General features: G+C 42.3%; 1 protein-coding gene across 1 annotated transcript; it reads right to left on the reverse strand.

Moving 5' to 3' along the window:
* Nucleotides 1–314: 314 nt before the first annotated feature.
* Nucleotides 315–17,482, reverse strand: LOC136422211 (uncharacterized). Its single transcript, XM_066409857.1, has 32 exons — nt 17,472–17,482; nt 17,244–17,332; nt 16,106–16,237; nt 15,512–15,619; nt 14,873–14,976; nt 14,194–14,326; nt 13,439–13,565; nt 12,929–13,057; nt 12,401–12,476; nt 11,306–11,435; nt 10,726–10,847; nt 10,035–10,154; nt 9,326–9,520; nt 8,932–9,035; nt 8,366–8,545; nt 7,915–8,035; nt 7,413–7,598; nt 7,182–7,259; nt 6,856–6,984; nt 6,437–6,717; nt 6,049–6,217; nt 5,583–5,725; nt 5,342–5,420; nt 4,908–5,061; nt 4,387–4,493; nt 4,045–4,218; nt 3,651–3,845; nt 3,190–3,319; nt 2,914–2,942; nt 2,465–2,750; nt 1,612–1,856; nt 315–542 (listed from the first exon to the last, which is right to left on the reverse strand). The coding sequence occupies exons 1-32, from the start codon at nt 17,480–17,482 to the stop codon at nt 315–317; spliced, it is 4,494 nt and encodes a 1,497-aa protein (XP_066265954.1).
* Between the last annotated feature and the right edge of the window lie 200 nt (nt 17,483–17,682).

Here is a 17,682-nt window from a genome sequence, read left to right on the forward strand (position 1 = left end):
TTCTGAATTTCCTTTATTGTTCTTGCTTGGACTATTATGTTTTTAGGTTGAGAGGTAACTTTTCTGTTGATATATGGCTGGTTCAATTCAAACAAACATCAGTAGATTACTGCCCTGGATTTGTAAATAGTTACTTGTTAGAAGTGTGGCAAGGTTCAGAATCACTTGATTAATTGCCTGTACAGGTCACAGAAAATGCATCTTTGAATAAGATCCACTGTTAATTTGTCGAGTAATTACATTTTGTACCCTTTTGAATTTCCTAGAATTTTCCGAATATTTCAAAAACCAAAACCAATACCATACTACAGGTTCTACCCCTGTGGCTTCGCCAAAAAAGGCACTGTCTTGAAGACTAGCAGGTACGTACGGCGAGTGTCTATCACTGTTGAGTAGTTCAGTCCTCTGTGTGTGCTGGTTGTTTCACACTGGACGATCTCCGTGGATACAGATGCAGACAGACCCGTGTGTGCGTGTCCTCTCACAACCAGACTCAGACACTTGGTCAGATCGCGGGGAAGTCCGTCAACGGAGAAAGAAATCTGTGGAGAAATTTGAATAAGAAGATGGTGGTCAAAAATAGCAAACATCACCCCCTTACCCATATCATTTTCTAGACACTAAAAGTCCTACACGCAATTTTTTTTTGCTTTAATTGGCTTTTATTGGTCATAAATTACCCGTACAATGGCAGCCTTTCTAGTGCTGAATTGCTTCAGGGTTTACAATCACATAATGCACATAGGCAACATATACATATTTGCTCCTCACTTGCATTTTGTGGAACTGTCACAAGGGTCTGGGTGGAGTGAGGAAAGTCGTGTAAAGTGCCTCTCCCAAGGGCACAAAATCGATTACATGACAGGACTTGATCTCTGGACCACTTGGTTCTGAGACAAACGCTCTGCAGTTACGTCACACGGCCCCACATTAGCAGTATTGAGGATGAATGGCAAGGTTGCATTTTGCATATTGAAAGTCGCAGAAACACAAACGCACACTCAGTCAGTTAGTCAGACAAGCAGAAAATAATTCTTCACTCCCTTGGGGGAAAGTAATATATATTAGCTTCAACAATATGGACTTAAGATAGATAGATACGGTAAATAGCGAGCACCAAATTTGTGGTTAACTTAAGGCACATGTAACAATTCAAGATAGCTAATGCTGGCTCGTGGATAGGGCCCTGCCCGCGAAACAGCATTAGCTCCTGTACTCAAACAGCAAGAGATAATTGACTGATTCGCATCAACATTGACTTGTCTCATTTCTGTTCCATATTGGACTATCTATTCTCTTCACTCAACTTGCATATCAATTAATAGTTTGTGGTTAAAAACCTACAGATCTTACTTAGTGTCATGGACGAAGGGTTCTGGATGCTACATGAAACGTACTTGAGTAACTGTTACCTCGTGTATGTTAATACCTCGATATCTAACATTTATCAACGCACTAGACCCCTGTTTTCACAACTGCGTGGCCCAGGGCTATAGACACGGAGATGGACACCACCCTATACTTTGAAAGTTGTGGGAATGATTTTAATTTAAAGGCAAGCCAAGAATATAACTAGACTACAACCGCATTCTTACTATCAAATGTACTCACTGTGGTTTCATTGGAAGATGTTGGCGTGACTGTTGCCCAGTCAGTAAGTAATTTTCCATTCTCTGAGTCATCTGCGACAGCCCAGTCATAGAAGTTCATGACGTCATCAGTAGGGTAGTACAGATCACCGAACTTGTCAAAGATGACGTCAGCACTTCTCGTGCCCGAATCTGGATACGGACTGGTGACGTGAAGTGATCCGGGAAATGGCGGATCAGGAGCCACCAGGAATCCTGAACTGTAGACTAAAAGAGGATGCACAATGAGAACATGTTTTAGGTGAAGAACAAGACTTTATCATTAACTAGTTAGTAGTGTGCAACTTTGTCGGTACTTTCATCCATATCTGAGAACATCCCGTAAAGGGAAAAGCATTTCTTGTTGCAAACGTTAGCAAAATCTAACAAAAGATTCGAATGATTCACTCACTCACTTTACGAGATCACTATGTTAATATATTGACCAACAATAAATTTTGAAGCAAGATGGCATATCAGCACCATGGAGGGTAGTTCGATCTTTCCTGTAGACTATGGGTAGTATGTCTTTGCAGTAACAACATGCATCTAGGGAGCACACCCTAGCCAAAAAAGCCAATGGGAATCGCCCATAAGCCTGTAACAAGATGTAACTCTGTGTATCTGTGAAATGGTAAATGTGTTGTTGTGCTATGTTCTGTAGTATGTATGAATAAAGAAGTTTAAAAAATAATGTCTTCGCAGTGCTTAAAATGTTGGAATACACTAAATACACTAGATAAACCTTCCTTTTATCAGGACGGGGGTCGCTACAGATTACCAACCGTTCTAAAATGCCAATTTCTTTCAACAATTATAATAGAATATAGAGGTACCTGGAGGAAAACAGCCAGCCTGGTGACAGAACAAGACTTTAGATTTGTAGGTGACAGCGGGAGAGAGGTATAGGTCTTGATCTACAGCCAGCCCGTGTGTCGCCATTCCCAGGTTCACGTAGTCCTGTATCACAGTCTCCTCCCCCTCTACCTCCTGTACGATCGACCATTGGACGTGTGTCACGTGGCCTTGATTGGCAGGTGGGATGGACCAATGGGCAGCCACAGCTGTCTTCGACGTCTGGTAGATTGACGGCGATGTGGCATAGCAGGCAGAAAGGATAGTCTGAAAACACAAATGTAAAGTTTGTTGATGTAAAGCGTGTGGACCTTTATTGAATGACCTCTTTAAAAGTAATGAACAATACTATACATCAATAATATGAAGTTCAACACAAATCTTATTCTGCTCCCGCCTCCAAGGACAAATCAAGTGAAAAAAAACTTACCTGTATTTGATATATTTCATCGTGCTGATCTGAAATATTAGACAACAGAATGTTAATTTGTTAAAATGAAAAGGTTGATGCTATTGTTGATTGTTACATTGTTTATGTGATAGTTACTATGCAAGAAGCATCCACATACTAATCATACGGGCAGAACCATTGCAATATAATGCATACATTCATGATCTTCACACATATTTGAAGGGAGTTTTCGCCGTATATCACTATTCCTATTCTATCGTTATAAACATAAGCAAAAACATAGACAAAACTTACTAGAACATTCCAGCCCGTCGATGACCTCTGCCCCTTGAAGAGCGTCTCCATCCTGCAGAACCGTTATTCCATCTGAGGTGACAGTTGTGTCCCCAATACTGTTACTGGCCTTCACAGTGATGTAGTAAGTCTGAAAAATCAACAGGAGCAAATAGTCAGTTTCACCTTCATTTAAGAAGCCTCATTTAACTTCCATTTTGTAACTAAGTGAAAAAAGTGACTAAGTAAAAGGAATGTACCAATTAAACATCACGTCTTTAACAAACATGTCTTCAAACTTCCATGAAAAAAATGGGGAGCTAAAAGGGGGGCCGGTACCGACTTTCAACGACCTTTGACCCAATGGTACGTCATACTTCCAGGGGTGACGTATCTTGTGCATTCGGGTCTTTTTTTATCCCGTGGAAGACCAGAGGTGTCGTGTTAGAATGTAGTTAAATCCTTTTATTAAACATCCCAACCTGGAAAGACGAAAGGCTCAGCCCGGTCCTGGTCCACTCCACGGCTTGTCCAACAGAAGTAAACCCGACCACATCCGTGGCACCTGCTGACGTCCCGGCCGCCACCTGGTACGAGATGTCCTGATGTTCGTGTAGGAAGCCGGACCAGCGAGCCGACAACGTGGTGGCTGTGGTCTGGAAGTCTGCATCTGCCGGCTAAACAAGATGTAGACTGCTTAGCAAAACTGACATAAAGGTTATAATAAGATAGACAAACAACAACACTGAATTGCTACCATCCATAAGATGTATAAGCGTTACTTCAGTCAACTTCTGCATGACTGTTATATGCGATATATTCTCAGAGCTTTGGTTCGTTAACAGTTGATAAAAAGAATGTAATGTTGTTTGATACCTGAAGATAGTCGTAGACAGGAGCCTGTGGGTCAGGGTTGATGTCCTCTACCACACCAGCAGTAGGCTCGCCCTCGTAATGAACGTACGCAGAGGACGTAGCCACGGTGGTCAGTCCGGCAGTGTCCGTAGCCTTGATGGACATGTAGTAGCTATGTGTGCCGTGTATACCCCACTGTAGAAGAAAAAAATATTCATTCATTTCAAACACGCAAACAAACAAACACAGCCATACACATAACAGTGGCTGACCATGAAACTGTCTTACGTTAAGTACAAAAAAATATAGAGACTGAGAACTGAAATAACATTTCAAGGATGTACATGTAGTCTTCTAGAATACCTGTAAGCTGTCCCTGTGAATGGCAGTACATCCCGAAGCTCCTCCACACGGACCCACGCTACTCAAGGCCGTGTACTCCAAAAGGTCCTCTTTGTTAGCCTCGTGGCCTAATCATGGACAATGAACACAATTCAGAATTAGTACCAGACTCTACCACCATTGCTACCATCCATAAGATGTATATTTTATGTTGAGTTGCTCTTATGAATATTACCTGACAACTAGCACAATCCAAGATATGATACACCGGGTTCTGTTAGCTACTCGAATTTAGCGATTTTTTTTGCCAACACGCACGTTCTGTTAATCTTTCTGCTACATTCCTCAGGACTACCTGAACTCTACTACTAATTGCAGCATTGTGACGTAGCAGCAAAGATGCCGACGTTCCTTAAAAAAAGGTCGCCGAATAATGACAGAAACATCATCATAAAAATCACGAGGTTATGTGCCTCAAGTGCTGTTGATTGACCAACCTGATGGAACTATTTAGTACGTAGAAATACGTGGGGCTATCTTACCGACGGCGTACTCGTAGGTGAGCCCTGCTGTATCCTCGTCGTCCGAAAACCCGTTAGCCGGCCATCGTGCCACGATGTAGTCATCCTCAAGGGTCACTGCCACCTGGCCAGAGAACGTTGGGGGTCTTGCATCTACCACGAACGGCCCGATAGTCTGTATATAAATATAACACGTTGTTATGGTTACTACTGAACTTAGCTTAAAACATCAAAATCGTTTATAGTAATAAATTATAGACATCTACATTGTACATCATCTACGTAGAATACATTACATTACTTAAAAGTGTCACAGAGTTAATCGTTAAACAACTACTTGTTATAGATCATGCAGGGATAAATAAAATGATAATTTTTGCGGTGAGGTCGAAATTCGTTGCTTGAAAGAGCATCACTTGGACAGTGGAGTCTATAGATCAGAAGTATGATCATACCTTTGTGGTCGATAGGCCCGCCCTGTTTGTTGCTGTTACACTCACGTAGAATTCCTGGCCTTCTCCTAGACCAGAATGTCTGAAGTGGGGGAAGATTCAAGCAGTTATGAATAATTAGGAACAGGGGGAACAGTCAAGATTTACGAAATTCATAAACCTACGTACAGTCAACAAATCAACTTTGGGATGGACCCGAAAAGGGACAGTAGAACCCATCTAAAACTCTTTATGTTGTTCTTACCTGGTTTTGAAGACGGTATGTCCATAAGTTGAGGTGAGAGGCATGATATCTGGACTTGAGGCTCCAGATTCAGTTGTACTCAGGCCGACCTGGTAGTCGCTTATCTGACTCTCACCGTCGGAACCGTTCCAGTAAACAACCAACTGGGACAAAAAGAATACAAACATTTTAAATTTTTTTATTTACTACTCAAAACCGAAATATGTAGGTTTTACCAGCTGTGCGAAACATAGAATAAGCGTCATCTGTTTCTTTCGCATCTATGAAATAGCAGTCGCCTATGTAATCATCATCATCATCATCATAATCCTTCGCTACCTATGTCATGAAGAGCGATGGTTTCATTACTAGAAATGGTCCCATCACAGTCCCTTGTGGAACACTCATTGCCCTATGACCTTTCCATCGGCTGCAGAAACGGGTTAGTGTCAATCAAAACAAAGGGATTAATCTTAAACACACTCACATGCTTGTCGACAACCATGAAAAATGGCGATGCAAGAGCGCCATCTGATTCACACCCCGCAGACGTGGCCATCCTCACGGTTTCTGGATCGTCATTCAAATCTGAGTTGACGTTGACCGTTGGGCGGTCGGTGAAGATAGCAGGGTCGGCAACCTGCCTGGCTGCTGAGCTGTAATAATACAACACACGTCTATAGCATCAAGGCGCCCAAACAACCGCTTAGGTACGAAGGCCCACAGCGACACATTTCGTCACTAACGTGAACCATTTCGTATGGGGATTTTGAAGACGACAGAAGATGTACTAATGGGTCTTCGTACTAAGTATATTACGAGATCTGTACAGGGAAATAATAGAAATGAGACAGCAACGAAACCACAAAGTGCACCTGCATGCTGACGATGGCCCGTTCACAGCGACCTTCCTCAGTTGATCATCCACCATCCAAACGTTGCCGCCGCCATCTTTGATCGCGCCCGTCCTTGCACGGATGTTTTCCATGACGATGTTGGTTATGGACGGCGGGGACGTGTCGTACAGAATCCCGTCAGAACACACCGGGTCGGAGGCAGACAGGGCGCGGTTAAAGGCGACCACGGTACAGTAGTACGTGCCGGGGGAGGAAGCTGTGAAGCTGTGCTGTAGCTCGGTGGTCGTCTTTTCAGTTGCCTTGAAGAGGTTGCATTTCGAAATCAATACTTAAAACCACAACATAGGTCTATGTTGCCCAATGCTATATAACAGGGAAATGTTGCAAGCTTTTTAATTGTTTTCAGTCTCTAGTAGCATTAATAATGTCATACGTACTGAGTCAGGTACGGGAATGCCGAAGTCACTTGGGATCCCACACCGAGTGCCGAAGAACACTTGGTAGCTCCTCACTCCACTCTCGTGGTCAAAAAATCCTTCCCAGCTGAAGTGCATGTTAGGATCGCTCTGAAATACACGCGCAGATTTTAGAATCATCACGAGGCCTTTCTTTGAATACAAACAGCTATTTCATCATCTCCTTAGACAAGCAAAAACAAATGACATGTTTTATATTCATTTTGAAGTAAAGGCATCAATAATATCCTTGATTTTTGTTTGCTTTTTTGTTGTTGTTTTTTGTTAATATCAAAGGACTGCCTTACCTGAAAGTTCATGTCAGGCTGGCCGGCATAGTTGTCGATGACGTGGCCTGGTTCCGGAGGACTGATGTCAACTGTAATCTATCGACAAGACACGTGAAAATGAAGCGTCGTTTATATTTCAGACAGTAACTTTAAACCTCTGTAGATAATGAGAATTGTAGTCCATGCAGCTTAGTTGCAACGCAGGTTAAAGTGACGACATTGTGAAATCATCCAAAAAGCTCCACAAACCTGTAGCCTCTCGGTGGTGACCAGTCGAGCACGGTTTGTGACAGTGACGTAGAAGTAGTAGTCGCTGTCGTGCTCCCCGAGAGGGATGTCCATCTTGGAGGCGTCCGGCACTATCTCGTACTTGGTCATGTAGCAGGGTTGCATGGGGGTACACTTACATGTGTCTGCGGTACAGGGTTCGGAATCCTGTAAAAGACGGTCGTACTTCTGATAAGGGTCTTGGTATGCAGTTTCTAATTAGCATGACGTGTACACTTGACATATGACATGTGATCATATCTCTTCATTTTGAGACAGTACATAAAAAATGCCGTTAGAAATTCCACCAATACTGTTCAAGTACATAGTCTCATCCTATACTGCATGGTCGTTTGTACAGTAGATTCACCACATAGTCTGCAATTGTTGACCAACAAAGTTATATTCATGATATATGATACACAGAAGAAAAGCCGAAGACTACAGTTTAAACATCATGGACTTGGTGTTTTAAATATCTTACAGATTCCACGCGAACAGCCAAGTTGCCGCTCCCATGGACAATGGACTCGTCCGCCATATCCACCAATCGCCAGGCGATTGTGTACAGGCCACTGTGGATGTCGTATGTGGTGAACTTTACCCTGTAACCAATGAAACAAGAGCTTTTAAAAAAGCAGGCCTTGGTGGCTGGATTCCTGTTATGATATCAAAATTCGAATCTCGGTGCCGAATCAGCTGCTAGAGTTGGCTACTGAAATCGTCTGCAAATAAGGCTGCCAAACAAACTCAGTCTGATAGGTTCAGGTTGAGCGAACGAAAGAAGAGGGCGGGTACAAATTGTGGGTACTGTGCGTTCGAAGCGTTAGCTTTGCTCAGTATCGTAGAGGATGATAAACATGTTACTGGAAGTAGTCAATGATAACCTTTGATTTGTGCCATGAATACTGTGGCTGAAACGGTTTTTAACTTACAGGCAGTCATATAGTTCTATGGCATTGTGGACAGTTATGCCTTCCACGCCATTTTTCTCCAGCCAAAAGTCTTCGATGATTGGAGGAGTGCTGTCGATATGGATGGACACTTCGTCGGTCTGCTGGTTGTCCAGAATGTCAGTTGCTCTGAGGTAGACTGTCACGGTGTCGCCGTCAACCCTGGAAGAAGAAGAAAAGACAGAAGTCAAAATCTTCATCGCAGAGCCAACATGCATCTTGATCACGGTAAAATCAAGTCAACGTCTTAGCGTAATGCTTAATACAAAGCTGATAGCTCATAGTACAATGCGGCTTCTCTACGGTTTGAGTTTGTAGTCAATCACATCACGGGTCTCCACTACTCTATTAGATAAATGTTCTTTTGGGTTTTGAGAGCAAAGGTTTGATGCCTGAGGCTATTGCCTGAAGTTCGCCCAAACACGTGGCCTTAGGCTTTACGTCCCCACCCGAAAAGACGAATGCAACCCCAAACAGCCATGCCCGAGCTAGGCTCGAACCTCCATCATCATATCCTCATAATGGACAAACAGAGATGATGCACCGACCTGGAGATTGTAAGAGACTGCGAGCCTGCGTGCAGGTCATCCACATTAGTCCAAGCACCGGAAGCCTTTGTTGTTCCTCCTTGGTGGTCAACATGGTAGGATGTCTGAAAAAAGGGCATATATATATCACTTTACGTACCCCCGCTTAACTTATTGGAAATAATACCTGCATTTCATAGAACTTACAACATTTATTTCAGGAGTATTTTCTTTGTTTTTGGTGAGTTTTTTTCATATATGTGATCGTAATCAAGTGAGTGAGTAATTCGAGTGTTTCTTAGCGCTAGCAAATTTTTACGTTAGTTATAAGACACTAGGAGTTCAGAGTTCTAGCTAACGATCTGTTATTTACATGTTTATATTGCTAGGGGACAACAAAAGCAGTTTTGCTTACCTCAAAGGTTACCACTCCCTTTTGGTTGACGATGGCCTGCCGAGATCGTGCCGTGGTGTCGACGTCGTCGTTAGCTTGAGGCACGGCTGCGAAGAAATCACTGATGGCGTTCAGAAACTTCCCGTTGTGGTGGGTGTGTTGGATGAAGTGGTCGAAGTACTCGACGGTGATGAACTGGTCCAGATTCTGCTGCCACTGTGTGAAGAATCAAAATTTTCTATGAATATCTGTGATTCATGCCCATTACCTTGACTTAGCTTAGCTTGCCACGTCGATTACGGTTACTATTAGACATCCAGGTAATAAGATACGCCAAGTAACAGTTACTCAAGCAACTGTTTATAATTTTGAAATGGTTATTATCCCTGCTGTTTGAGTACAGAAGCTAATTTACTTTCCGGTAATCGGGATCTAGCCCTCCCAAAAAGTAAATTTGAAAGAAAGGTATTCAACGTGTACTTCTTAATCAAGAAAATTCGTTTGAACTACCATTGATTTTTTGTTCGATCAATGGCCGTTCAACGGTTGCCGCACAATAGAAATGGGATATAACAAACATGCTTAATGAACAGTTAAGTTATTTTTGCGTATGTTTCAGCTTGTTCTCATACGTTATTTCAAAGCTATAACATGTATTGCTGACAAGATACAAAACATGAAGTTAACACTCGTACTTAGTAGAAAGATACCAATGTAAAAGTCTACTTACCAGGTAGTCAGTGTCCACCACAGTTGTGGAGATCCACATGTCGCCGTTCTCTGCTAAACCAGCGGAGTTGTCGATGGTGATGTCAGATGTAGCGTCGTACAGGTAAAATCGACGTGTCCTCTAAAAATTGACGTATTAGGTCGTAAGGATTGGTGTTTTGACTTCATCCATAATGCAATAAAAGTATCATTTTAACGCGGCGTTTACATAATACACAAGGCCACAGTCAAATAACATTTTTTGAAAGTGCTCCATAATCGATTGATCTTCTACATCTTGGAACAAAAGACTGAGTGCTTTGCTATAACTTTGCCATATCTAAACATAGTCAACGCACTTAAAGTACAGACATAACAGCAATGTGTTAATTTCACAGTATAATCAAGCAGAAAATGGCCCATCATTTCTTCAATACAACACCAACAGAACTATTGTGTACGGCTAATCATATTCAATAACAGTAAAAAATATTGAATAGTCCCCTTTCCGTATACAAGTCACGTAGATACTCGCCCGTGCGAGATCTCGCGAGCGCGCGCGAAAACGAGGCAGTCCCTGACTCCCCCAAGATCTCAAGATGTCGTCTGCTGGCTATCACATAGCTGGTTCGTCGTCTTCCCCGGTAAGTTTCGCCTGTTTTTTGCGTGAACGAGATGTACAGTATTGTTGCATTGTGGATGTGATTCTGTACCTCGATATTTCCCGCTTCGTTGCCGCCAGAGGCGTCTTCAATAGTCATGACCGTCGAGAACACGCCTGGGTCCTCACCCGCCATGTTGATAGCGTACGAACTGACAGAAGACGCCAGGGCCTCTGTATTGAAAATAGATAAGTTTACTCTTATCTACATAAGAGCATCGATTAACGGCTATAGATTCTATATTTTAATTATTGAAACAAAATCATCGATAACCAGGTGCAGTGTATTGTTCTTGCATACAATTCACAGTGCATGTTTGTTTGTTTGTTTGCTTGTTTGTTTGAAACGTAAATAAGCAGCCATTTTCTCTGCCAAAAGCGACCAGTTTGTATTTGGAAAACTTTGCCAAAAATAGATTAGATGTGATATTCGTACTACAGACACAGAATCTATCTAATTTTATAAAGAATGTAACTTTTTGCATACTATTTGAACATCGAAAAACAAGGGAACTTGATACTATCTTGATTGTTGTTTAACGAACATATTAACAATAAAATGCCATGCACTCTTCTTTCGTAAACTGAATTAAATTGGCAAATTCTTTGCTGTTGAGTGATGCGGTACCTACCGTCAATCCAAGGAGTGAAGCTTTCCCTCAGTTCGTCTCCTTGGGTGTGGTCCATCCGGTAAACCGCCACGTGATAGTTCTGTATACCAGACCCAGTATCGCTCCATCCACTCCAACGGGCTGTGGGACTCTAAACGCGGTAGTAAAATAAATTTTGCTAAGCAATAAGGATAAATTCAAGATAAACTTCCTATCAGCTCTTGTAGTCTGTACTTTTGCACAAAGTTGCAAAGTTTGCGTTCATAACGTTGGCACTAAGAAGAAGAAGAGAAAGATGCTGCTACACATAGCTGGTAGATTTTCATCTCGTTATAATAAGTGGCGACGGTATTGGAGACAGACGAGTTTGATTTTGAACCAGTTATAGTTTTCACCAAAGTTGCTCATAAGTAACACTTGCGATGTTTAATCCTCTGCTCTCTGCCTAAAGCCCCCCTCTCACTGGACCCGCGGCACGCCGGTGACGTCGCTGCGTCCTAAACTGGATATGTGTTAGTAAAACATATTTATACTCAACTTTACACTTGTTTCAAGATCCGAGATCCTTATTATTTTTGTGCAATTCTTGACATTGACAATAATAAATTTTATTTTGAAGTTGGAATGAAAGACTGAAGTTGAAGAATTTCCTTGCCTCTTCTTAGACTGTAATTTTTAAGCTAACTCCCAGGAAATAGCCTCCATTCGTCTTTCAAAGAGACAAAATGCAAGAGCTTCCACCCCAGGTGGGGGGGGCCCGCCCCCCCTCCTGGACCTCCCCCCCGGGCGCCCCGCGCTGCGCGCGCGTCGCATTATGGTGCTTCGCACCATCCCTCCATGCTGTAACATTTTTCTGGGGAGAACCCTGTGTTACCCTTCAGTTTGTATTAGAATATCATTCAAAACGTACAAGGACGACCAAAAAGACAACAAAACACATAATGCTTAAAAAGATTCGTTTTTTTGTCCATTCGATCGGCCGCAGTGACGCCGCCAGCGTGCAGCGGGTCCAGTGAGAGGGGGGCTTAAGTCTAAAACGACACAAAAGTAACGTTAACGCTATCTTGCCACAAAGGGTACAGTAAATAGATGAGACTACATATCAAATGTTCCCACCTGTTTTGTGAAGGGATCTCCGACGTCCAACATCTGTGCAAACGTCCCGGAGTGAGTTGGTGTGGTGGAGTCATATCTGAAGAGAGTAAGAGGTGAATCTAAAGATGAGTTCACCACCAACAACGAAATATGTGCATACTTTTGCTACATACTAATACTACATAAACAAGCTGATAGGGGGCCGAGATCTACACCACTTCTTTATTACATCACAAGCTATCTGCCACCCAAAAATCAAGTCAAAAGATACAAAAACGGAAGTTCTGCTGCAGTGCCAAGTTCACATACTAGAGGGCCCAAAATCAACCTTACTCTTCGGCTTTACATCACCTGCTATAATATCTTACATTTGTGCGCTGTTCAAACCTGGAATGGTGAAACTGTTGACATTGCCCTTACCTTTCACCTGGCATGACAACAATCTAGTAAATCTGTTTTTACGAGCTGTACAGCTCTGAAATCTGTACCTAGTGTCTGTTGCTCGACACTAAAATAGTTTGTTATCTTTCTATGCTAAGCTATACTCACTTCCACTTTGCTCCAGAAGCTTCAGTGGTGTACGGTCCGTCAGTAAAGTATCGGTTGTGGTTTTGACCAGTGTCGAAGTCGTGGTACGTGAAGTAACCACCAAGCTTGGCAGAAAGCTCTACCTCAATCCTATATGCACAATCAGAACATCAACCGTTGAAATGCCATACATTGCAAAACCTTAACAACATGCAATGGAGTCTATATTTCAAAATCTATATTTCAAAATCAGATCTTCAGGCCATCTACAGAATAGAGACGGGGGACGCTATAGACTTACATAGCGACTTTTATTTTGTTTATCCTGTAAGACAATCAACTTCATTCTAATTATCACGTCAACATGAAACTTTTAACCGTTGAAAATAATGATTTGCATGGCGACTGCCAGGCTCAAACTTGTTAGTACATGAATATTGGTTTTTAATTCAGATTGTTGAACTGCGACAAACCAATAAGAAATATCTTGAATCTTGAGCCTAAAAATAAATGCAATCATGTTTTACTCACTCGTCGCCATGTTGAAGGCTCAGTGAGGTTGCTTGTTCGTTGATACATTGTATGGCCGAGTCGAGTGGAGGGTTACTGTTACTAAGAGCCATGTCACAGTTGATGGTACCGCTAGTAACGGTCTGATCTGTAGGATATATGCATACAGTCACATGTTAGTACTGCGTAGTAGTAGTTCATCAGTACTGTTTTGACTTTCGCAAAGAAGGTTGGGGGGTCTTCGTAGTGTGATTGTTCATGAACAGCAAATACAATGTACAAGGGGCTGTCGATGACTTTTTTAAAAATTTGGTGTACGGTTAGGCCTTTATCTATCAACAACAAAAAAGGATTAGATTATGGGGCTCCTGTTGGCTTTCCGCAGTACTGCAGCAGAACTTACTACAGCTGGACATGTTATGGACACGGTTGTTTGGTTGTAACATAGACTTAGAGCTCAGTAAGAAGTGACATAAGGTTGGCTCCTAGCAGTTTTATTTGGAATTGCAGGGGTTGTTTTGTTTGGTTTTGTTCAACGGGTGTATATAAAAGTATAAGATTTTCAAGAAACAAAAATAAATAAAACAAAAGAAACTCAAAGATTGCTGTGAATCCATGCAATCTCGTTTACTTATCAAGGAAAAAGGAATAGGGCGTGATCTAAATGATTTGCACTAGCATTTATAGGTATTTCTCCTTATTGTTGTAGGAAAAAGTAGACCATTATCATAAAATACTGCAATAGGACATGATCGATTCAGTGATGTGCTACTCACAAGTGTTTCTCTTCTGGCTCCAGTCCACTTTGCTCTCCATGATGCCAACTTTGAAAGCCCGGATGTACGAGTAGAAATCCGGGTTTGGCCGAGTGTAGGACAGCGCCCAGTCAAACTCCAGTCTAGTAGGAACCTGAGGGGGAATTCATATTATTGGCGACGCCTCAGGGGAGGAGACATTTCTGGCAACATTACGATCGCACTGAAAATATTTCAAAAGCTGTCGATGAATGTGTATGATGCTTGTTATATCTGTAAGGCAGTTGTCAACAAAACAAAGGTTTGATTTTGGGCCCCGAATTAACTTCGTGTATTGCAGAAGTTTTGATACCTCGCCATTTTTAATGGCAGATAGCTCTTGGGCTCGAGAAGAGGTGACATCAGGCCACCATGCGTTTATGTGGGGGGAACTACAGGGACCTTCTTGTGGGAGACTTTAGAAGAAGGAAATTACAGAACTTCGTGATCTAAAATATCATTCAATTTCAGTTCATGGCATTATCAAACCTGTGAACATATAACAATCACAACAATGTGTCGCAAAAGACGAATCCCCTAGGAAATGCGCTTGTAGAATCCCTAGAATATTTGCAAATCAATCGCAGTGCTTTACTAACGGCTCCGCCACTGAGGCTACGCCAAAAAACACGATGAAGTATATCATGAGGTATGATGTTACCTTGTTGGTCCAGACGTCCTGGTTGTTCTGGTCCAAATCCGCTGTCCCACCGGAGTTGTCATGCAGCTTTCCCAACCAACTCATAAACGTTGGCGTCTGTTGGACTGGAAAGGGACCATGTTTTGTATCTTAAAAAACTCACAAGATACCAATGAACTACGAAAGAGGACAAAGCGCTGTGGAGGAAGCTCTCTCGATTGGTTCGAGCGGGAACTCGAACAAAGTAAGTAAGTAAGTTTGTATGTGGTCTCTGGCATAAAACAACAAAAACAAAAGTTGCTGTGTACAGTGCCATATGTCTGTCCGTCCAGTGAAACATGGACACTATACAGACGTCATATCCGTACACTCGAGTAGTTCCACATGAGGTGTCTTCAACGAATCCTCGGGCTCAAGTGGTGGCATAAGGTACCCCACACCGAGATTCGACGCAGGGCAAGTATCGAGCCAATCGAATCTTTGCTCCTCAAGAGGCAGCTAAGATGGGCTGGTCACATCATTCGCATGCCAAGCAACCGCCTGTCTAGACACATCCTGTACGGGGAGCTCCCTGCCGGAAACCGCACCGCTGGGGGGCAGCAATGGGGGCATACATTCTACATGTTAAACCAAGGTGTATCATAATCATCTTAGACTTACTGGTTGTGCACGAACTGCCAGAGAAACCAGAAATGCAGGAGCAGGAGCCAATCCGTTCACACGTTCCAGGGAAGCACAGGTTACTGTCACTTCTCCACGAGCAACGCTCTGTTGAAAGAAATGACGTTTGTGATTGGTAGGTCAATCGTATTCTTTTTTTTTCTTTTTTCAAAATCGTATTCTACTCATGATTTAAACGTCCATGCTTCACAAAACGTCATACTTTAGTATTATCGATTGAGTCAAAATATACCTCAGAACTCATTGATACCTGTACCTGACGAAAGAGATATAATAGATTGTCTTACATGAGAATGCTACTTTAACTGGGACGGAGGACGCCATACACTTTTATAACCTTTGACCGACTGCTATCTACATAGAGTGACGTTATAAAGGTGTTGGATTCCTTATCCTTTGCCAAAGACTGGTGTTGTTCAGGTATTTAGTATTCTCCAAGCAGAGGGTTCAGTCAAGAAGGCTAGATTTTGAACGTTTCTCTGCTTAGAGATTTGCCGCTTTAGTCCTAATATACAGATACCGGTCGCTACTTTGTATTTACATGCTAGGAAAAACGTAGTGTCATATACTTACGATAGCAGTTCATGCCTTCCGCGTCATAGGCCCTCGCCGGTTTCCCGTCGTGGGTTCCATGATCGTAAACACAGCCTGGGCACTGGTCATTGTCGCACAGGTGAGAGTTGCACAGGGAGTCTGTACAGATTCCTATTGGGAGATAGATACATAGAGAATATTGTAAATGCAGAAATATTCATGGTGGTTTTATCTCCACGGTTTTCGCGGTGAACCCTTTACCACCGTACTGTACTGCTGCAAGTACTGTAGGGGCATGTTCACTAAGTAGCTTTAAAGAACGGTTGCAGTCAGATATGCAAAGACTAGGTGTAACAGACCGTTCGGTGTAATATAACCAGCTGCTGCCGCGCCTTGTGCCTGCGAAGCTGGTGTGTTACGCCTAATGGCGGTTGTACCGGCTATATAGATACCGACAGATGCAAATACACATACAGATACCACAAACTTAAAACGACCGCGAAGTAGAGCATTGTGTGACTGTAGCGCTACTTTTGTTTCCAACGCGAACTCAAAACCACCGCGAACAATCCAGATTCTCGCTACCGCGAAATTAAATCTCCGCGAACATTTTTGCATTTACAGTATATTGATATTGAGTCAGTAGAAGCATGACTAAATCACGCTCCTGGTGGCCCGCCCGACAGTTACCGGCCAATAGTAATAAAAAGATTGTGTAAACACAAGCTAGAGTCAATAGAACTATCAGTATTTCCTAAACTGGTCTTTTAAACAAATTTCCTGGCATTGGAATAGTACAGATAGATAGCAGCTATCATTATAACTAATATTCGATTGAAAGACAGACAAAACGCGATGTACGTCAAACAAAACTTAAACTAAAATCATGTAGTATCCTCGTTGATAGTCCAACAGCAAGAAATTCATACACTTCAATTTAAACATAAAGAAAATTAGGGACAAGAATTGTATATTTGATTATCTGCCTTTTTTAGAAATGAATACACAAACGCGCGCGCACACACACACACGTACACACACACACACATGCACACACACACACATAAACACACACACACACACACACACACACACACACACACACACACACACACACACACACACATACATACAGACACACAAATACATACAAATGTATCTAGTCCCTGATACTTACGAATACATCGGCTTTGTGAGTATTCGTAGCCGGAACAGCAGAAGTACGTTGTTTTAGGGCAGGTGGTTTCCCTGTACGATGTTCGGTACCTTTTGAAAGAACAAACAAATTAGATATTGTGCCACTTCGAGTCAAGAGAACATACGCTTTGATCAACGAGCTTTATGCTATACTAGTTTTTCTTATTGTTTGGGACTCAATGACTCAATCAAATACTTCGTGGAATACCGATGCTGCATTTGGAGATCTTTGTGATTTTTCCCCGTTTTTACCATGAAAAATGGAGGTATAGTTTTTTGTCCCGATTGTCTCTTTGAGAGTGTTCGTGTGTGTTTGTGAGTGTGTGCGCATGTGTATGTGTGTCTACGTGTGTGTGTATGTGGAATTATGAACGTTAACGTAGTAAAAACTTTGTTCCCACATTGTGCAAATTTAAACT

Source organism: Branchiostoma lanceolatum, chromosome 16 (genome assembly GCF_035083965.1).
Source record: "Branchiostoma lanceolatum isolate klBraLanc5 chromosome 16, klBraLanc5.hap2, whole genome shotgun sequence".
NCBI lineage: Eukaryota > Metazoa > Chordata > Leptocardii > Amphioxiformes > Branchiostomatidae > Branchiostoma > Branchiostoma lanceolatum.